The sequence below is a fragment of the Manduca sexta genome, chromosome 4 (assembly GCF_014839805.1).
Source record: "Manduca sexta isolate Smith_Timp_Sample1 chromosome 4, JHU_Msex_v1.0, whole genome shotgun sequence".
In the NCBI taxonomy this organism is placed as follows: Eukaryota; Metazoa; Arthropoda; class Insecta; order Lepidoptera; family Sphingidae; genus Manduca; species Manduca sexta.
Window position 1 is genome coordinate 1314952 of NC_051118.1, and position 23028 is coordinate 1337979.

At 36.4% G+C, this 23028-nt stretch overlaps 1 protein-coding gene across 1 annotated transcript in view; it reads right to left on the bottom strand.

The window, feature by feature from the left end:
- Nucleotides 1–502: 502 nt before the first annotated feature.
- LOC115456055 overlaps nucleotides 503–23028 on the bottom strand; it is a 232470-nt gene continuing 209944 nt past the window's right edge. The window contains exons 8-15 of the mRNA XM_037441231.1: nucleotides 19138–19304; nucleotides 18375–18507; nucleotides 13895–14019; nucleotides 11670–11761; nucleotides 10768–10945; nucleotides 4401–4536; nucleotides 3831–3966; nucleotides 503–1794 (exon numbers count right to left, since the gene is read on the bottom strand). Of these exons, the coding sequence (XP_037297128.1) occupies nucleotides 1720–1794; nucleotides 3831–3966; nucleotides 4401–4536; nucleotides 10768–10945; nucleotides 11670–11761; nucleotides 13895–14019; nucleotides 18375–18507; nucleotides 19138–19304 (1042 nt within the window). The 3' untranslated portion in view covers nucleotides 503–1719. The remainder of the gene's footprint in view (nucleotides 1795–3830; nucleotides 3967–4400; nucleotides 4537–10767; nucleotides 10946–11669; nucleotides 11762–13894; nucleotides 14020–18374; nucleotides 18508–19137; nucleotides 19305–23028) is intronic.

The following is a 23028-nucleotide window of genomic DNA, read 5'->3' on the forward strand; positions in this document are numbered from 1 at the left end:
CTATTTATAAGCAAACGAAATCCTACCTCCTAATTCGTTTTCAAAGCTCTGGACCCAATATTTTTATGTTTTTATATCTATATGGATCGAAATTAACGAGAATTATTTTTAATATTAATTTGCGCTTGCTTTTGTGTGCCATTAAAATATAGGCCTTACTCTCTACGAAAATAATATCAAAATCTTTTGACTAGGGGATCTAAATGGCCATTTGTTCTACAAATATATTATGGCAACTGTCGTTAACATATGTAGCTAAGCGGATCACTAAAAAATAGCTTGATAATGTAAAATATATAATCAACAGTCCAATATAATTAATAGCACATACAATGCAAGCCCAATATTAAAAATACTGTATATTATAAGAGAAGAGTAGCTTATATGTTTTATTATATATTGGAAGAAATGTATAGAAGATGCGTTACAGAGAAAGTATTTCGAATGCCTTATTTTTTATTTAAATGCAACACTTCATCACTATAATGTCTTGTTATATTGGTTTCTTATATTATAATTTATATGTAACTTATATTTTATATAATTATATGGTGATACCAAAATGGGGAAAAGAAGTATATTTTGTGCTGTAACATAAATGCGAAAATAAGTCGTAATAATAATAGTTAAGATATAAAATAGCTTGTCTAGTTTTTTTTTTAATCTATATGATAAACATTTACAATGGAATACAAAGGGGCATGGCAGGTGAGATCACATTTTGAAGTACACTACTATAATTGGGAAAAGCTTTGTTCTAGAAAAATTCACTACATTACACTCTTTAAAATACCCATTTTGAATTAAAATTTAAAACACTCCTTGCTGGGGTTAATTTGTAGTTCAATTTTTCGTAAGTAGATGGCGCGCTTTTCAGTTAGAATTTTTTAGGAATATTGAATCTAAATATTTTATTACTGCCATCTTGTAGTCATTATTAAAACTACAACGTAACCACATCAATTAAATTTTCATGTAAAATCGTGCATTCAGTCCTAAATCATTCATTTAAATACTTATCAAAAACACACAATTCGTGTGAAATTACTTTTTTTAGTTTATCGCCGAACCGTTTTCTTCCCGTATAAGCATCGACAACAGTATACCATCCTTAATTTCAACGAATCCAAATTGTTAATAGTATTTGGAGTACTTTAAAATATAGTTTGAGAATTGTATTTAGTAGAAACTATTTCATTTAGAATTGCGGCCTACTAGTGCCATCTATTATTTATATCTCGAAAAAATAAATATTAATATTTGAGAGATTGAATAGGATGTAAGCCACCTAAGGGTTACTTTAAACTATTGCTAGCATTTGGAGTTACAATTTGGAATACGCTATAGGTTTAGGGATGGAGAGGGTTTGCTAATATATTACATATATTTTTACTGGTGGATAGACTGAACCGTCGATTTTTATAGTTAATGACAAAACATATCAATAAGATTTACAAAAATTTATACTGTGTCAAAATATGAATTGTTGAAAATCTGCCAACAAAGATATTCCGCAAAGGGAACAATTTCGAATCAAAAAAATTAGATACTCAACAATAATATTTTTTAGTTATAATTATATTGAAAAATACAGCATAATCTAACTTAAAAATACCCGTTAATCAGTTCAGTCCATCAGCCATTACCCATCTGTATTCACGCGTAGTCAGCGGCGCAGTCGAAGAACGGGAAGCACGCAACCGGCTCGGCGACCGAATGCTAGAGCACGTGCAAGTTCTCGCACGACTTGGACTTCGAGTCCCGCGCCCACACGCGCCCCAGGAGGCCGCGCACCTGGAAACAGGAGACGAATACTGTAACTTTTTTCGGTCGTGAGTTTTAGATGCTGGGTGCATATTTGTTATGAAGTCTTACCTTAATTTTAACTAATATTATAAATATAATTTTACTAATATATTTGCTGGTGGTGGATAGATTTTACATTCGGATGGCGAGCACCGCACACAAGGTGTTAAAATCCTCCTAGTGACCCACATAAGTGTGTCGCGTTCCGGGAGCGGCCTGTGTATATCCGGTTCCAACAAGCTGACATAATAGGGGACCGGCCTATGCTTGATTTTGTACATTATTCTATATGTAATGGTTAATAATACGAAAAAGAAGCACTCCTGCGAAAACTGCATTACAATTGGTTAAAAAATGAGCGAGTAATTCATATTTAAAATATTGTAACGTGCAGAAGTGGGCGCGATGTGGGGATATCGCTTCATCTCCTTTTTTCGCACGCGTCGTAATTCCCGATGTCGTCACATGTGGATATTTCGTCTCTTTTCTGTTTCTTGTTAATTACCCCTTCCACCGAAATTCAAAGACTTTTAACTTGTTGATTTTTTACCGGATTTTAATAATTCCTTCCGTGTTATAATTTATATTATGTAAATATTTGATAAAAGTAAAGAACAAAAATGAGTCCGGTACCCTATTGTGTCGACTACCAAGGAGTCATCATTTCCAGTCAGTCGTTATGTATGCTAATGGACCGCATTCTATTTACCATCAGGTGGGGTTACTATACCGTACACGTTTAAAAAAAAACTTCACAACTTGTTTCGGATTTGACTCGAAGCAAGAGTAATCAAATTTAGTAATTAACACCTGCGGCTTCGACCATAAGGTAAACCACACTATCACATCAAAATGGAATTGTCAAAGCACAATAGCCTTTACATTACATGTACAAGCTCATATCAATCTACCCGCAATCAATATAATTATTAAGCTATATAAACACAATTAATTGTTCCAGCAAATTACGTTCCTAGTAATTGTGTCCACATTATGCATGTAAATTGGATAGGCATGGATTGTTTGTGCGTTGAAATTATTGACCTAGTTAAGAGAAGACGTATGAATTGATGTGGGTCGGTAATTAATTTTAATGGGATGTGGATGATTGAGTCAGCAGGTTCGGAAAACTTTACGGTTACTGGTGGTAGGTCTCTCATATGTAAGAGACCGCCTGGGTAGGTACCACCGTAATGTCTATTACTGCCGCCAAGCACCAGTGCATAGTCACTGGACATAATAAGACTTAACATCTCATGTCTCGGGATGGTTAGCGCAGTGGAATACCAAACAATACTTTGTGATTCAAGGTTTTGGATGGTCTTTCTATTGTTTATAGGCTTTTGGGTTCCAAACCGCAGTTCTTATTTTACTGATTTCTCGCATATAACTTTAAGGGTTCGATTCCCAGATCAGAGCATAAAGTTTAAAAGTTTTTTTGGTGATGATGAAATCTTATGATACAACATTCAATTAATAAAGAGACTAGTTGCATTTACGTGTTAGATATGTCATGAAGCGCTCATAATTACGAGCAGTTTATTGATTTCGAGGCTATTCATTATTTAGAATTATGGGCTGACCCCCAAGTCGATTGTTTAATCAATACCATGTGTCTTCAAGTAGATAAAACTTATGAATAACGGTAATATTTATTTCAAGCGACCGACTTGCATTCTCAACAGTGAAATAATAATATTTTTATTTATTTTAGGATCTCCAATGAAGGATACAAGATATATAACAAAAACAATGATGTAGCATTTTCACATTTAACAATGTGACGAGCTTCTTTAATTATAAGAGACTGATCCTGACGGTACGTGGAGTATCACCCAGATAGAGTGTCGACACAATTATGCTGGCCTGTTTGAACCAGAAATACACGGGCTGATCCCAGAACGCAACACACTTAAATGGATCGCTGCGGGGAGTTTTAACACCTTGTGTACGGTGATCGCTATATAAACGGATACAAAATGTATCCTACCACCAACGTTTATACCTAGAGACTGTTCCCGTACCTTAACGCTGGCGGAGAGCCTCGTCCTCTTCCGTGGCGTGCTGGCGGCGGAGGCGGTGGCGGGCGCGGAGGCGGGCGGCGACGTCTCCAGCGGCGAGCGCGCGCGGCTGCGGTTCTTGCGGGACCCGCTGCGTTTCCTACGATTATGCATCGTATAACTCGTTACATAGGATTCAAATTCATTGCATAGATAATAAAGAAGATTCGATCTCCTTCCGAATTCCATCCTTATTTCTTCCTTCATTAGAATGAATTTATTCTTTCAGCACTGTAGATTTTAGTTGTCTTAAACAATCAACTATAGTCCGAGGAAACGATCAAAAGAATATTTTATATTTGTTAATGATGCAACAATGTGAAATTAAAAAAGATCTGACAAGTACTTATACATACAATAAATACCTATAATGTGATAAGAAAATCAATAAATACAAGTGAGCCGTAGATAAATCGCGAAATATATGATTGGTACTTAATATATTATTATCAAATTAGTGAATCGGACACCAGAAGTTTTCGTTCAAGGCAATACTTGTTAAAGCGCCATCATTTAACGAAAACAGTAACCAACCTGACGCGCTCTGCATGCTGTTGCTTGAGCCGTATCTGCGTGAGAAGTCCCACCAGCAGCTCGTCCACGTTATGGTTGATACCCACAGAAGTCTCTATGAACTTGCATTCGTACGATGTGGCTAGGTTTTTGCCCTCTGGAACAACACAAATTCCATAATATTTGTTTTTTACACCTACCTATATTGTTTCATCTCTGCGTCATCCAAAGGTTGACTGGTGGAGAAGGCATTTTATTTATTAATTTATTTATTTTATTTTGTTAACAAGTGTAGGTTACATTTCACTTAAAGGTATGATCTCCTTTTAAGCAAAATATGATTGCTTAATAAGTCCGCCTTTATAAATTTATGTATAGAAAGTGTGTAAATATATTAATTAATAATACTATGTGTAAATAAATAAATAATACTAGGGATGTTTATATCTAAATAACTTGATGATAAACTCTAATGGTCGGAAATTAGCTGTCAACCCGATCTTAATTTTGAGAGTTAATTTCAGTATAGTTTGGGACTTTACGATCGTTAATCTACGTCGAGACTATCGCATCACCTCTTAATATCGTCCCACTGCTGAGCTTAGTTATCGGGCACGATAAAATGACACAATTGGACACCATCCTGACCTAGAGCGAGTTAACAGACTTTAAATTACATCGAATTTTTTTATCCAGGAACGTATTTAAATTGCTTTGATAAATTAAACCACATAATCATTTTAACCTCTGCTGACATTGTACCAATAATGATCCGCGAATCTTTTTATCAAAAATCTTAATTATAGTTTTCTAATTTTGTTATGCCTTTGTAGTTTCGTCCAAATATGGCGTGTGAGTGAGCGTAATTCTGACTGTAAGTGTGATTTTGGTGATGCGACGAATATTCTTAAAGTAGTACTAGTGGCATTAGGGAGTATAAAGTTAAAATTACTTTTTATTGATATTTATTTGTTCCAAACTTATACTATTTTACTATGTAGTACAATGTAAAGTATTGTTTTCAAATAGACAAATATATAGTATCATTTAATAACGGAATGTTAAAATAAACCTGTATTAGAATTATTAAGTACCGATTTTTACGAGTGGCCTGGCAAAACCTAGTCTACACAAAAAACTAGCACAAAAACCAAATTGATACCCAAACATTTACAAAACCAGTCAAATAGAAACATTATTCATTGAACAAAAAGCATAACTTGCCAATTGAACACAAAAACATTATTAATTGTTTCGCCCGGAGCCTAGAGGGCTCCATTTAAAATTCTATAACGTTAAAACATTGTGTATAACGTCAAGAAATAATTACGTCGGTTTTTATACGAGTTTAAATGAGAATTATCTTGAATTTAAATCGGTTAAGGATAAAAAAAATGTCTGCCCTACACAATACACATATAGGTACTAATTTGCATAAATGTGGTCTGCAAATCGTTCTAATGATTAGATTCTACATAACTTTTAAATAAAGGGAAGCTAACAGAAATCGGGTTATATGGAGGCTTTGGCCACTGCTGCCCTGTTCCTTATCATTCACCGATATACTCCGGGTTTGTTAACATCTAAATTTCAAGAATCGGAGCTCAAAGCAATTGCTTCTTTTCAATTTAATGTTCTGTTTGATGGCGGCCCTATTCGGTTATCAAGATTAGAGACGTGACTATCAAAGGAGCATTAAGCTAGTCAAACATTTATTCAGGTGATTTAAAATAAAATAACGTGTTGCCGATGCAAAGGCTACATTTTAATTATAATTGTTACACATTACAAAGGTGCAAATAAGTACAAGACGGTGTGTGGGATTATTCTATGAATTGAGACCGGTAATTCAGAGTCAACGTGTCAGTCCAAAACGGACGCTTCGGGAGTTTGCATAACTACCTCGTGTTATTCAAATGTTAAGAAGCGGTGGAGTTCATTCATTCACGTATTGTCTGTTAAAAAAAACTATAGCACTGAAAAAATAATTTACACGTGTTTCCAGTTAAAATTTCCAAAAAAGAACAGGGTTCAGAACGAAAAACGTGGAACCTGTAAAAGCGAACGCAGCGTTAATTAAAAGCTGCGACAGATTGGAAAAATAAATCAAAAAACAGTGTTTGTTGGCACGCCGCTCGCGTTTGGGTCACGGAATTTTAAAATATCACGTTTACTATTGAGGGGTGAGGTGGGAATGTTGGACATTCCGGTGACAAACGATATCCAGAAAAAAAAAAGTATTTTTCAAATGTTTCAAATATTTCAAGACCCAGTAATCGAACCCGATACAGCTAGTCGTACCGAGCAATACAACTACGTCACCGAGCACCACGTTACATAAAATTTCATCCTCCATAAACGATATTGTAGAAATCGTATCAAAACTTTCCCAATATAATTCCGCACATGTTAAACAAAAACCCACGCAAAGCGGCGGAAACTTAATCTTATTCTCAAGTCGCCAAGAACACCGCAATGGGTATTAAAAAGTGTAAATGAAACAATTTAAACGGGCCGACGTAAAACCGAACATTCCGACGTCCCGGCGGTTATTGTTCGCAATTCGTCACGAGGTTTGGTGAAACTGTTGGAATTTGTGTTTGTTTTTCACACTATGAAGAAGAGATGGTATATACAGTGCCTCGGTAGTAAATGATATGATTTCTGCTCCAAGGTCTTGGTTGCAAATCCCGGACCGGAAAAAAAATGAGGAGGAGATGGTACATAAAGTGTCTCGGTAGTAAAATGTAATGTATCGAAAAAAATATGATTTTCTGTTAACTACCACTACAGAAACTGCTTAAACTAGTAGTGACAGGATGCAAAAAGCAGTAGAAAGGGCTCCGTGGCGTACCTTGGGAGAGGGCTATGTCCAGCAGTGGACTGCAACAGGCTGATGATGATGGTTCTCTATCACATCATGGAATGGAGCGCACGACATAGCGAAGTGTCGTAAATTTAGTTTTTCTGCCTCTCCCATCGGAGTAAAGGTAATTGGCTTTGATTATATATTAATCGATGGTGTGTGAGTAAAATAACATCTAATTCTAAAATGTGATTAAATATTATTATTACAAACGAAGAGAACAGCGGGCAATCGTTAGATCAGGAACAAATTGAAGTAATGCTCGCGGACGACACCCGCGCGTTGGGATATTAACTTTTTAATGCTTTTTAATCGAATTTTGACGATTGCGGGCCTCTTGGGGACGGAAATAAAGACGTTTGATATTTTTAGACTTGTTTCTTACAGATTACGATCTTGGGGAATTTGTGAAGTTTGATTAACTAATCATGCGTAATTCTTTCCATTTGGATGTTTGGTACGCAATTAGCGATGTTCTGAATGTTATATCTTAACTTATAAATATATAATTAATGTAAAAATGTTAATTGTTTCAAGTGGCTTGGTGGTGTAGTTGTACTGCGTACGCTGTATGGCAGCGCTCTGACGTCCTGGGTTCGTATTCCGGGTCAGGCAAAGTGATATTTGGGTTTTTCAGCTCAGTATTAACCCGGAGCCTGGAATTTGTGTCCGATATGGCGATAGGCTCGCCCCCTATCACATCATGGGACGGAACACACTTGAGGAAAAGTCGGTGCCCTGATAGCGCCTCTGCATACCTCTTTGGGAATAAATGCGTAATTTGTGTTTCTTTGTTTTTATAAAAATGTTATCTGTTAGAAGTATTGTATAAACTACTAAAGGCCGTTTTAATAAATGAACCCAATTGTAAACTTCGAATTGATGCCGAGAATTAACCAATTAAAACCACAACAACCCATTTGTAAGCATGTCAAAAAGATATTTGTACTGATAGATCAATTTTAACGATGGAGTGAAAAATGCAATTAGCGTCGTCTATTGAAAACAACGATATATGGGTACCAAACAGATTGATAATAAATAATAATAATAAGTTTTGGATTAAACTCCAACTAGAGTTATGTATCTTAAAGGGGCCTCTACGTGTCTATGTCCCCACGCAAGCCTTCCATAAGGACCGGCCTTTATGCCGTGATTTCCCGTAGTTTTTTATTAATATCAGCTCGGTATTGTATACTGTCCCATTTCTGGGCATGGGCCTTCTCTACTACTGAGATAGACTAGGCCTTAGTCCTCCATGTTAGCCTAGTATGGATTGGCAAAGTTCACATACCCACAGAATTCGGGTTTGCTGATTTCCTCGCGATGTTTTACTTCACCGTTAAAGCAAGCGATATTTCATAAAGAATACACATATAGCTTTAGAAAAGTCAGAGGTGCGTGTACTTGATTTTTGAACTTGCTAACAATCACCTTGGCAGTCTGTTCCACTCCCAACTAGGCTATTGACACTTGGATCAACTTGTTTTGGATTAACACTTATTACAGAAAAATGTTTTATTTCGAGAAAGAATTTAATTGAAATTAGGAAGAGCTTAACGCTATGTAGTAAATAACTATTATATATCAAACCAGTGGCGAAAGATGAAATTTTGATGAAAAAAGAAACCCGACAATATACAAGTACTAATAATAGCATTAAAGCGGCCTGGAAATCGTTCTAATGATAATTAGATTCCACATAATTACAGAAGGGACGCCGGTAAGATTAGAGTTATATAGACCCTTCACCATTGCTAGTTATATTGTTGTGTTTTTCTTTTATTATATTTAATTACTGGTGGTAGATTTCTCATATGTAAGAGGCCGCCTGGAACATCGCAATGTCTATTTCTGCCACCAAGCAGTGTATAGTCACTGTTGTGTGCCGTTTTGAAGAACATTGTAGCTAGTGTAACTATTGGACATAATAAGACTTAAAATCTCATGTCTCAGGATGGTGAGCGCAGTGGAATACCAAACAATACTTTGTAATTCAAGGTGTTGGACGGTGTTTCTACTGTTTACGGCAATCGTATAGCTTACCATCAGGCGAACGGCAAGCTCCTCTCGTCATTCAAAGCAATAAATATAATATATATTTGCAAAAGGTACCCGGTAGAAATCGGCTTTGTATGGACGCTTCGGCACTGTATCACATTGTGCTATAAAATGAAATTAACAATTTCGCTCATCACAAACTCAACTTTATAGATACAAAAAACAAACTACAATTAGTAACAGAGCCGTTCATTAGCCTGCAGCCGATGGAGGCCGTAATGCGACACGACACTGTCGGGCTGTTTAGCGTTTGTTTATCCTTGTCATTAGGCTATGGATAGTGCTCATTCTTGCCATTAGGCTAGGGTGGTGCTTTATTGATAAAAGATTAGCGTTTGTTTACAAAGGCTAATTTTAAATTTCTAATATCTAAGGTATATAGGGTCATTTTGACGTTGCATTACTGAATGATATGGCATTTTTATTTCATTTAAAATAATTCTTTACTGTAAATTATAACCGTAGATGTAAAATAAAAAAGTGTGGGTTTCGAACAAAATAAATCTCAATACTAATTTTAATTTTACACGCCCTAATGCTAATAACACTACTGTAAAAGAATTCGTCGCATCAGCAACATCACACTTACAATCAGAAATACACTTATTAAACTACTACTAAATTATAAAAATAATAAAAAATCAGAAAAGCAAAACTAGGATTTTTGCTGTTGTTTGGACCTGGGCACTTAATTGCCCAGCTACTTTACTGGTTGGATGCCTAGCTACAAAGATAGTCGACCTGACAAAGAAGCACTCGCCTGGATGTAGACCGCTTTTAACAGGTCCGGATTTTTTTACGGGAGGCCCTTGTCTCAATGGATAATGATACATACATACATAGTATCACGCCTCTATTCCATAGGGGTAAGTAGAGACCATGGATTGCCACTTTGCAATTCTGGCATACTTCTCTCACATTCTCCACCTTCATCAACCTTTCATGCATTACCGCCGGTTCAGGGTACTTTTGATCCGGCCTTTACTAATGTCAGATATCTGACATTCGAAGGTCCGCTGCGGTCGACCTCTACCGGCTCTTCCATCCACATTCGTCTTATATATCCTCTTTGTTATTCTCCTATCATCTGTGGCGGTACAATTAGTATACTCACCGACATCTCGTCAACACCGATGGAAGTACGAGAAGACCTATGTGGTATTGATGCAACTGTAGTGATTTATCGCATAGCAATCATGCAAGATGGCGATAAACGATCCTGGATTGCGATTGCCGAATTTGAGCGATGCGTTGCATATATACCACCTTCGAAGAAGAACTGTCGCAGGGGCCGCGGCCGGTTCGGCGCAACGTCTGTCTGACTGGGAATCTTCCCCGTCCATAAAGGAACGCAACCATCTGTTCCTCTACAGAGGTGTCTACCTATACGCCGCTAAACATCCTCTCCAAATGCCCAATCTGAACTATGGCTGATGATAATAATCCATAATAAGAGCTCACCGTCAGTGGGCACGACCCTGGAGCGCGCCAGGTCGGCCTTGTTCCCGACGAGTATGACGGCGCGGCGCGCGGTGTGCCCCGCCGCCCACAGCGCCTGCAGCCGCCGCTCCGCCTCCACGAAGCTGGCGCGGTCCGCGGTCGAGTACACAACGCAGTACCCGTGGGCACAGCCGTCCGACTGTGAAACGAATGAGTATTGAGCTTCGGTGTTTTTAAGTGGAGTTTACATAGCGTTAGGAGATTCATTTCTAACGCTGTATACTAAATGTTGCTCGCGGTTAACACGCCTGAGATCTTTCCCAGAATGGTAGTCTCACTAGGCACACCCGTCCGACTGCGGGAGAAATAAGTTTCGGTGTTTTCTAAGCCAGTGAAGTTTACATAGTATTAGGGTATTCATTTCTAACGCTCTATACTAGGTATTGCTCGCAACTTTACCCGGCTGAGATCTTTACCAAAATGATAGTTTCACTATTTACTTTTCTGGATTGAATATCCTTAAAATATGAGCATAAATATATGTTTAAACTGTAAATGTAAATTCGTTTCTTTTTAATTGTTCAATTGGCACACGTTATATTTACATTATCTCTGTGCTTTTTTAGCTTTATTACCACTATCGTTACACCGTAATGGCGCCCAACGTGGGGCAGACACAAAATTAGTGGGCTTTAACAAACGTGATGCTAGAAACACCCAAAGTCTAAACTCACACTTTTTTATTTCTTGAAAAATTTTACGACACCAGAACTCCATTTACCCATTTTTAAGGAAATATTTGAGGAAATCTCTTTGAATGCTTACTCACCTTCCACGAAGAGACGCCAAAATTTCTAGAAAAGTCGAATTATTCTCGACTTAGTCAATACCATAGACTAATTAGTCAACTATAGTATACTTACGACCACGTGATCAGGTGGCGAGTCTAGGAACGTGATCTCCGACTCCTCACCAGCGAGCAGCACGCACACCGACCTCTCGCCTGATTCGTCATCTGTTAATAAAGTAACGAGTAATCGTACCTACACTCTTATGGCTGATTCTTATAAATTATAAATAATCAAAATCAGATTAACCGTTTATTTGATTTTGTTTTATAATATTTAAACATGCATATTTACATATTAAAAAACAATTTCCCCGACGCGTCTGTTTGTTTGAACGCAATGAACTAAAAACTACTTGATAGAATTTGATGAAATTCTATATAGAGATAGATTGAGCTCCTGGGAAGGACATATGCTACTTTTATATCGAGAAAACATATAGAGGAACTTTTATTCCGGAAAAACTATCATATTATAAATATTTATGTCTATGGAAAATATTATACAAATTCATCATACAACCATGCTTTCAATAACTGACTGCCGTGATGCCCTGGAATCGATTCCCGAGTTGGGCAAAGTAATATTGGGTTTTTCTACTTTGTATCAGTCCGGAGTCTAAAATTTATGTCCGATATTTTGATGATTACATCATGGGACGAAATACACACGGCGGAAATTTAATACATCAGTTGCGTCTGTGCCTACCCCTGCGGCAATAAAAGGCGTGAGTGTATGTGCAATAATAGTGTTTCAAACAGTATTTATACACCATACGATTTAAAACAAGTCACACCGTAAACCCTTGCGTGTTCCACTTATTCGACCCAATTTGTGTTTATTGGCCAATTAAGATAAACATAACTTGCCCTAAATAAATGTTGTTACAATTTTATATATTTGTCTGAATGAATTTTGTTAGGTTGAAGGGAACCAGTTCGTTATTTTCATATAATTAATAAGTATTAAAAATATAATACATGTCATTTTCTATTAGGGAAAAATATGAATAAATGTTTTTTCAACCGAATCGTCATATTATTTTAGTCGTATTATTCGTCGTTAATTTTTTTTTACGTTTGCTCAGCAATATTTTTGCTCTGTGTTCCAATTCAAAGCATTCTATTTGCGATCGGTGACCTATACCTTGGAATTCGTCCCCTTTTAAAGGAAAAAGATTTTCTGGGATAAATATATTCCCGATATAAAAAGTAGTCTATAACACTCAGGTGTAATAAGGCTTCCTATTAGTAAAAAACAATCTAAATCGGTTTAGTAGTTCCTGAGCTAAGCGCATTCAAACAAACAAATTCTTAGTTTTAATTATAATTAGTAACGATGTTGATGATAATATGTTTTCTTTTTTGGGAGGCCTTTGATCAGCAGTGGACTTTATGTGGCTGATGGTGATGATGATAATGATGATGATGATGATGATGATGATGATGGTGATGATGATGATAGATGATGTTTAAATCTAATTGTGTTAGCTTGTATTCTGTAATTTTCCTTTTATTAAATATCTACTCAATGCAGCATCTCACAAGGTAATTTGCGCCCATTGTCGTTAACGAGTTGGTTCCATTTGGTATGACAACGTTAAATTTAAAGCGGAAATATTCGTTTACATTATAACATCTGATAACAATTAACTCATTAAATTCAGGGCACGGTTAACAGATGGCGTGACTAGAGTTCATAATGTATTTTATGAATTTTTAAGTCATAACACGTAATAGTTTTAATAATTTTATTAATTTGTTTATTTACTGTTTATTCGTGGAAATACTACATTGTTTAAAATGCAATGTAATACAGAGACCTTGGTTAAAAAAAGTAACTTATTCAAAAATACTAATGGCGTGACGAGTAAGTCGCTCGTCTCATTAGACACGAGGGTTTACGAAAAGAAGAAACACCAGCGGAACTTTAATTATATCGCATTATTTGTCAACTTGACACATCAGATTATAAATACTTACCTCAATCATTTACAGTCAAAATATTTATTTAAAACTGAGATTTAGAACTTGCACATTGACATTACTGTTTGACGCTTGAAGAGCTACATTCATTGAATGATTTATGTTTAAGTGAATGTTAGTCATTGAAATATAAATATTTTGCATATTTTATCGCGGTTTTCTATAATATATTTTTTCTAACGCTTATAAAAACTGTGACAAAATCCATAAAATAGTTTTATTTCACTGCATTAATTTCTTGTAGGATAAAAATAATCTTAATTTATCGATGGATCTCTTTAAACAGTTACTCACCTCCAACTCTTCTGTACGTACCAATGCTAGTGTCGTAAGCGTGAAGATACTCCGAGGTCATGAACTGGCCCACGAGGCTCGACTTGCCGACGCCAGGCCCGCCCAGCACCAGCACGCGATACGAGCTCAGTCCAGCAGACGAGTCCCTGGGTAGACATTAATTGCAAGATAGAAGTATATGGAGAGGAAATTTTGCATATTAACCGCTAAGTATATTTAAATATTGAAAAGCGAAAGATAGAAAAGCGGCGATAGCCTAGTTGGTTGTGGAACGGACTGCCGGGACGAATGTCCACAGGTTCAAATCCCAAGGGCACACACCTCTGACTTTTTTAAAATATTATGTGTGTATTCTTTGTGAATTATCGCTTGTTTTAACGGTGAAGGAAAACATCGTGAGGAAACCTGGATACCTGAGAAATTCTCCATTAGGAATTTTCGAGGGTGTGTGAAGTCTACCAATCCGCACTAGGCCAGCGTGGTGGACTAAGGCCTAATCCCTCTCAGTAGTAGAGGAGGCCCGTGCCCAACAGTGGGACATTATATAATACAGGACTGATATTAAGATATATATTAAGATATATAGATATATTACAAGATTTAAATATTTTTATGATATATGTTGCCTACTATTGCGTGCGCGTATAATATTATTCCGAGATAAAAAGTAGCCTATAGCATATGAGTAATGTAGCTCACCCTTTAGTGAAAAAAAATCAAAATCAGTTTAGTAGCTTTTATAGTAGAGCGTTAAAAATAAACCAAATAAATCTTCAGCTTTATAAAATAGTATAGATATATTAAAAAAAAAATCTTATATTCCTTCTGTCTTTACTTAAGTAATTATAGTTCTTTACTTAAGTTATTATAGAGAAATTGGAAAATGGTTTTGATGAGATCTCGGAAAAGTCTATTTACACGGGCGAAATCGCAAGCAAAATTTACTCAGTGGTCACTCGCTTAGAGCCATTCGCTAAGCTAGTCTAATTTGGCATTTCTAAGGCAAAACCTACTCCATATGGATACAAGCAATCCATTAGTAGATTTATAAATATTACTTTTATATTATTTCAAGTCTGTTACGCATTATTTAAAAAAAAATAACACTTTTCTTCCACCTTCGCTTAACCGTCGCCAATGGGTATTTTTGTCAGGCACGGCCATAGCCGCGCTGCATCTAACGGTTACTGGATTGGGTTTCTGATAGTGTCGTTTGAAGGGACACAATCGCTACAATTATGCCGGCCTGTTTGACACGGGTATAACAGCACAACCGGTCTCCTGCCTAACTTCAATCTTAGAGTACTCAGTCTCGGATGAAAAAACAATGTAAGATGGAATACTATATAAATGTATTTTGTGAAACGAAGAACAAATGTAAAAGCTAACTACAAAGCGTAATCTGTAAATATTTTATAAATGAATAACGTGATGTAAGTATGTTAAAAGAATGTATGAAAATGGTGATAAGAAACATCGTGAGGAAATAAAAAATTGAAAAATAATACTTAATGGATCTTGTGGGGTTACCTTACTGCAGAGTGGATCCTGTCGCTGCGTGGAGGAATTTTGAAAAAAGGATGGTCAATATATCTTTTTAATTTCCTCACGATGTTTCTGAGTGAGGATTTTGAATTTGGTGTTATTTTTAACCGTTTAAAAACCGTGTAATATAATAAATAAATATTCTTTACTGTTTTTATTTGCATTGTTATTGACAGCTCTATTTGTTTTAACTTAATGTTTATTATCACGATAAATAAGGCGGTAAAATACCCTCCGTCTCGATTAATGCATTTATTAGTGTCATCAAGCATTCGCGCGGTTCCAGTATTATTGTTTGTTAGCGCTAACATCCGAAAAGGCAATACTGATTTTGATGAAACTTAAGCAGATAGATGACTTTTCGGGTCATAATCTAGGCTACATTTAACACCAAAGAAGTCTTTTGAAGGAGTGCAGCTATAAGCAAAAGCTAACATGAACTTAACAAGATTTTTATAACCAAATAGTTTCAGTCGTGTTTTATATTTTACTGGCGGTCTCTCGTAAGTGAGAGTCCGCCTCGTCAGATACCACCGTAATGTCTGTTTCTGCCGCCAAGCAGCAGTGTGTCACTGTTGTGTTTCGGTTTGAAGAACATTGTTACTAGCCAGTGCAACTTCTGGACATAATAAGACTTAACATCTCATGTCCTAGGATGATGAGCCCAGTGGAATAATAAACAATACTTAGTAATTCAACGTGTTTCTACTGTTTATGGGCAGTCGTATCGCTTACCATCAGGCGAAGGGCAAGCTCGTCTCGTCATTCAAAGCAAAAAGAAGTCGCCAATGCCACTTGAATTTTTGAAACAGTATTTATAATATACAATATAATATGGTAAAATGTTTACATATAAAACATAGCTTTGTAGGTAACATTGGTCAACCATACATAGAGAAATTAATTATTCCGTCTGTCGTTACTATGAATTATAAAATACAAAACGACCGTAAATTATATTACAAAGTTTAAAATGCATTTCACAAACACTCCCAGCTGTGAATCAAATGGATTTTAGTTCGGTTATCAACAAAATAAACGCTGAAATTTACCTTACCTGTTACTCTAGAATATTCCTGGAGACTTCAAATATTATCTTATTGAATCGAGACTATTAGTTTAAGGAGTTGACAGAATCGTGATGATAAAGGCAGCTAAATTTATTACTATCTTTTGTTCGTGGGTTCGCTGCCAATTTTTGTACAAATATAAGATCACTTGCTTGATGGTAATACCATAATCATCATCACCCGCAGGATGTCCATTGATGAACTAGGACCTCCTCTAAAGATTTCTCGATCGACGTACTGAAAGTGACCCACAATCAGCGACCTTATGCAACTTTTATTACATCATCTGTCCACCTCGATGGTGGACGTCCGACGCTGCGCTATAATGCATGTATGTAATGCGTAGTAATACGTTACGAACATTGAAATTGCAAGTATTGTGAGGCATTCCACTGCGCTCGTTACTCTGAGACATTGTATTTTATGTCTCATAATGCCCAGTAGTTACACTGGCTACAATGTTTCAACCCGCACTCAAGTACTTGTATAATGCATGACAGCAGAAATAGACATTACGGTGTTACCTACATAACCAAACGCCCACATAAAAGATCCAATACATAGATAGGGTCGTATTAATTAATCAATCTCACCTCTGAGTTAGATCTGAAGTAGACATTTATGTATTGAACTATTCAATAACGAAAGCTTAAAATTTTATTTAAGTGTTTGCTCTCAGATGGTTCAGTGTTGTTTAATAAATAAACTTAGGATATCATTTAAAGTGTTGTTGATATCTATTTATTAAATAGCGACGATCTTAAGATGCTGACTTTGACAGCATCTCAGTAGCGATCGCACTTCCGAGTGAAACTGAGTTGCATCAATTAATAAGGCCTTCAGATATATTAATAAACAAATCTCATCTTTGAGTAAGATCTTAAGTAAACAGTTAAGATAATTAACTATTTAATAAACAAAACTATAGCTGTCATTTGAATACTAGTCAGCTCTCTCAGCATTGTTTAATAAGTAAAACTTGGCGCACAAATTAAAAAAATCATGTAACCGCGTCCAATTTCAGGCTTTTAAGTTGTTGATTAGTAAATAGGGACAATATTAGGATGCTGCCTTTAATTTGATAGCGTTTCAGCTGTCATCAGACTTGAGAGCGGAACTGATTTGCATTTATTGATACGGCTACTAGTAAATAAGGTTGTTATCGCCTTGTGCGCGTTAATATTACATCTCTAAGATTTAAGTGTTGCCGTTTTTAAAACCACTATAAAACATAAAATCCTTTAACAGAAATATATTTAGTTCCCGAGGGAATCGTGTGCAGTTGTTCCGTCCCGGAGGACTGTGCACTTTAAAGTCTGTTTCGCAATCTACGTTGTAAATGGTGTAGTTTTTATTGTCCAAGTGTGGTTTGTTTATCTTTACAATATTGAAATTAGTTACATTTGCTTGTTGAGTAGTTGTTTTGTATCGTAGATAGCGATCAATATTAATAACAGGAGACTTTGTAATGTGTGTGTGTGTTAAGGATAGTAGTGTATTGACCTACTGATCTGATTACAAAAGCCTTTAATTTGAAGAAAGATACCTTATATTTAATTAACATAGGATTTTTTCCGAGAAAGACTTAGCGTATCGTGTCTAAGCTAAGTCTTGTACATTATCTTATACTATAATTTTTAGGGCCTATTTCACAACTTCTGAGTAAATACTACTTGTCATACAAATTAATAAGTCCACCTAATACAAAAGTCACAGAACAAAATGAGTACAATCTATATTAGCTGTTTAATACGATAACTAAGAAATCAAATTTACTTGAAACTGGTAAAACAGGCCGTATATTATATGATAATAAAAAAAATAATAGAAAAATACTTTAACTCATTCTGGCTGGTGGAATGCATTATTTGACTTCTGTAGCTTACCTGGACGATGCCAATGAACAAGGTGCAGACGCTCTGTTAGCAGCTTCGGTGCTGGACGCGCTCGACGCCACGGAAGTGTTGGAGCGAGACCGGCGCGAGCGCAGCGAGTCGCCACGGTTCACCACGCCTTTACCTGTATGCCATTATTAATAGTATTTCGAATTTTAGTTTTATTGTATAAAACTATTTATAGTTTCTTGTATACAAGTGACTATAAATATCCAAAATATTAAGCTAATTATGTATTAAATGTAAAACAAATCTGATTTAAATGTAATTTTCAATAGTGAGCTAATGGTAAATTGAGCCATCTATCATAATTACTAATGGCAGTTTACAAGGACCCTATAAATCATGCTCTTGTTAATGCTAGGGAGCCACTGAGGTCACAAAAGCGATTGAAGTTTATTTATAACTATTTGGACGTCTACTTCTTAAGATTTATGTCATATTTTAAAAGCATAATGGGCATGTTCGCTTGTTTATTAATTTTCCTAGTTTTGGGCCATAGAAAGCCGAAATCGACCTATACTTTTTTTTTGCTGCTTGAATGACGAGTCGAGCTTGCCGTTCGCCTGATGGTAAGCGATACGACCGCCATCCAACACCTTGAATTACAAAGTATTGTTTGGTATTCCACTGCGCTCATCATCCTAAGACATGAAATATTAAGTCTCATTATGTATAGTAGTTACATTGGCTACAAAACGGGCTACCATGTCTGTACTTTGACAATGACTCCAAATTTGCTAATGCCACTGACCTGTAATACTAAAGTGCCTCAGCCGATAATACTCCTCCTCGACCCCAGTGTTGGGCATGGAGGCGACCCTGGCGCGCTGCTGCGGCAGGCCCAGGAGTTGCCTCTCGCCGGTCCTGGACCGCTGCGCCTTTACAGACTGCGAGCGGGAGTGGTGCGGGCTGCCGTACCTAGAGAGAAGAGTTTGTTAAAGGTTTTATAGATAATATATAAAACAAAGAGCAATAATATCACATGAGTATTAGTCTCCACCACGAGTTAGAAGTTCGATGAGTGCCCAGTACTGTATCTGAACACCCATAATAGGATAATTTCCTGTTTTTTTTTAACACAAAATAATATGCAAAAGAAATTCTATAAAATCAGCATCAAAATTGGTGGGGTTATTGCGCTATCTCTTTCTCACGCATGTTATGTTATGGTCGGTGATACTCGGTGAGGTCACATGTTGCTGTTACTTTTATTTCACATCTACACCTTCGATGACTTCCTTTTTTCAGAAATGTATTTTAAAAACTACAACTACCCAGTCTGAAGGTTATGAAAACCTTGCTGACATTTTTTTTTACAATTTGCTCAATGCGTGAAACCTGCCAAATATGTGTTGTATTCTTGATCAGCCTGTACAAATTCAGTTTCAAATAGGCCGGCAAAATTGTGCTCAGATGCGAGGGATAATCATCTCTTCTATACGCCACTTCTCTTAAGATCTGATATAACTGAGTCAATTTTCCGGGCTCATTAACAAATCCCTTCTTTACAAAGAATGTCTTCATAAACCAAGTCTTACAAAAACACAAATTTTAATTAGGTAAATATTTGTTTTTATTCAGGTTTTTTCCCTAAAACGGGCCTTCCGGGTTCGCGGTAAAGGGTTTAGGCGTACCTTAAGCCATAGAGACGTTTTTAATGACTCGCAGACGATTAATTATAACTCCTGTAAGGCTTGGACCGCTATAAATCCTTCACATTAACATATGTGGCTTGCTTTCACGCAATCCTTTGCTGTGTGTGCCTTTGCTTGCATGGTTTTGCGTGGTTTCACACATATCTGGTACATAAAAGTGCTTTCCGTTTGTATATAATGAAATATTGTATGGAAAGACCATCAAAGTTATATTAGTGGATCAGTGGCAAAGCATTGGATGTTGCCGCCTAGGATGGGCCTAAACTATTCTCCGCTAAAGGTTGAAAAAGCCTAGCTTCTTCTACGTGCGATAACACATTTTGCCGTCCACTAAAAGTGCCGCCCCAACTACGCCATGCTACTGCAGTATACTTGCTTTAGGTTTGCAAATACAATTTCTTATTATTCTGGTCTGACTTTTGGTACATTTACATTTTTATTCTTTTTTTTTCTATAGAATTTTGCATTCGATAATTTCGGTTGCAACAACAGTATTGAATATTTCTTTTAATGTAGTAAACAAAAATAAAATAATGTTTATAAACAAGTAATCATCATCATCAACATCAGCCGCAAGATGTCCACTATTGAACATGGGTCTCCTCTAAAGATTTCCAGATCGACTTATAAACAAATAATATATTCTCTAATCTCACATACAAAGCTGACGTCACAACCGGCTACTTAAAAGGAATTACGCGGCCATATTGAATACGGACAGATCGTTTCCCATTAACTTCATTAAGGGAATCTAGCGGAAATGAACGCCATTATTTATTTGCCATCTGTAGGGACGGCCTGGTTACGCTTGAAAAAGATTTTTCTATTTTCGTTGATTATTACATTTAAGATAGTGTATGTCTTTTTTTCTACATATAATAATTTATATTGTTGGGATATGACTATATTTAAATAAAGCTGAGTAAGATTTCTTTAATTCATATTTATTAATTCGTACGCTAAACAAACTGTTCAACAAATTATTACAAAAAACAACAACGCCACACGGTGGAAATCAAAAGAAACAAAAAACATTTACAAGGACACCTTTAGATTCATAATATAATATATTAAATGTGTTTATAAAGACATTATACAGACCTTTAAATTTATCTTTATTCTGTACACATATCTAATACCTATACAATGTATACTTCAGATTTATAAAATGTATATACATACAAATAAATTGATGTACATGAGTTTGTAATATATTATACTGTTACCACAATGTGACTCCACTGCATCTGATGGTAAGTGTAGTCACATTGCCCTTCGACAGTCGACACAATTATGCCGGCCTGTTGGAACCGGATATAGACAGGTTGATCCCAAAACGCGACACACATATGTAGACCACTATACCTGGTGTACGGTGGTCGCTATCCGGGCGGATATAAAATATATCCTACCACCAACAAACTTCGAGATAGACGTGTGACTAAAAAAATATAATCAAATACATTTACTGTTGTATGTAACAAAATACTTCAAAAATATTAAGTAAAATTCAACTAAAAAGTCCACATATTGTTTAGAAAATAAAGACAGAACAGTTATTATTATTTTCAAAACATCTTAAAATCTAATATCTAAAATCGATTTGCAACAAAATCAAATTTAGAAACATAACGGGAAGCAAAGTTCGTAAAAACGAAACAATAAAGTTCTCGGAGCCAAGTTAATTTAAAAACCTTGCCAAGTTTGAAAAGAATCCGTCGGAACTACTTGTAGTAATGTTAGAAAGAAATTTAACAGGTTGAAAAATTTTACAAGAATTTCTTTCATTTAATAGATATTGCGTTTTCTGTTCTTGAATGAAGAATTTATTATTTGTATCGTAGCTTCCAGCTTAAAAGAGTTCTCCATTATAAAAGTGACGCCATTTATTTTCCCGGAATAAAAACTAGCCTAAGTCCTTCCCAGGGTCTCGAACTATCTTACAGAATGTAGGCTATGCCCAGGCGATACTTTAGTTGGCTGTGGAATGGACTGCCGAGACGAATGCCTACAGGTTCAAAACCCAAGTGTACCTGTGTCTTTTCTTAATTAATGTGTGTATTCTTTGTGAATCATCGCTTGCTTTTACGGTGAAGAAAAAGAACGTGAGAAAACCTGCATACCCGAGAAGTTCTCAATAGGAATTTTGAGGGTATGTGAAGTCTACCAATCCGCACTAGGGCAGCGTGGTGGACTAGGTCTAATCCCTCTCAGTAGTAGAGGAGGCCCGTGCCCAGCAGTGGGAAGTATATAACACGGGGCTGATATTATAACGTCCAGGCTTTCACTGTAAAATTTAACAGAAATCAGTTTATTATTTTATTTGTGGAATCGCAACAGATCTTCGCATTATTTAGTTACTATAGATGTGTATTATAACATATAATTAGTTATTCACGTGGTGGAATATTCTTTCATTCTGAATGAGAGATTTCATGCTACACGAAGCGTATAATCACTGCCCCAGTCCATCGGGTCGGAAACGTTGCACTGTTTCTGATGTTTATAGATGTATTAGATGACCTCCGTGGTGCATTAAATAAGTCGGCCGAGAGAAATCTTATTCATTGTTATAAATATGAACCATTATGGTGTTTTTTTTGGGGGCATCCGTCCCCGCAGTCAGTACCGCGGTAAACTTGCGGATGGGTTACTGGAATCCCCTGGCTTAGCGACTGAAGCGCCCTGGAGGAAAGTTGGAAGAAGATAGCTGGGAAGGAAGTGTGGGGGGAGGATAAGGAAAACTCTTAGGATGCAAGGAGGTGAGAAGGCGAGGAAATGTTCGCGAGTCTTCACAGGCTTCAATGTGAATTGGCAATCATGAGGTATACACACTTAACTGATGCCTAGGGTTGTGTCAAATGTTCCCCCTTGCCTGAGCGTGCATTCGGTGTGGAGACTGAGCGCACAAGATTTGTGTCGAGGGGGTCTACGCAAATGTTGGGACGTTAGTCAGTAAGCTGTACATAACGTTCCTAGATAATTAA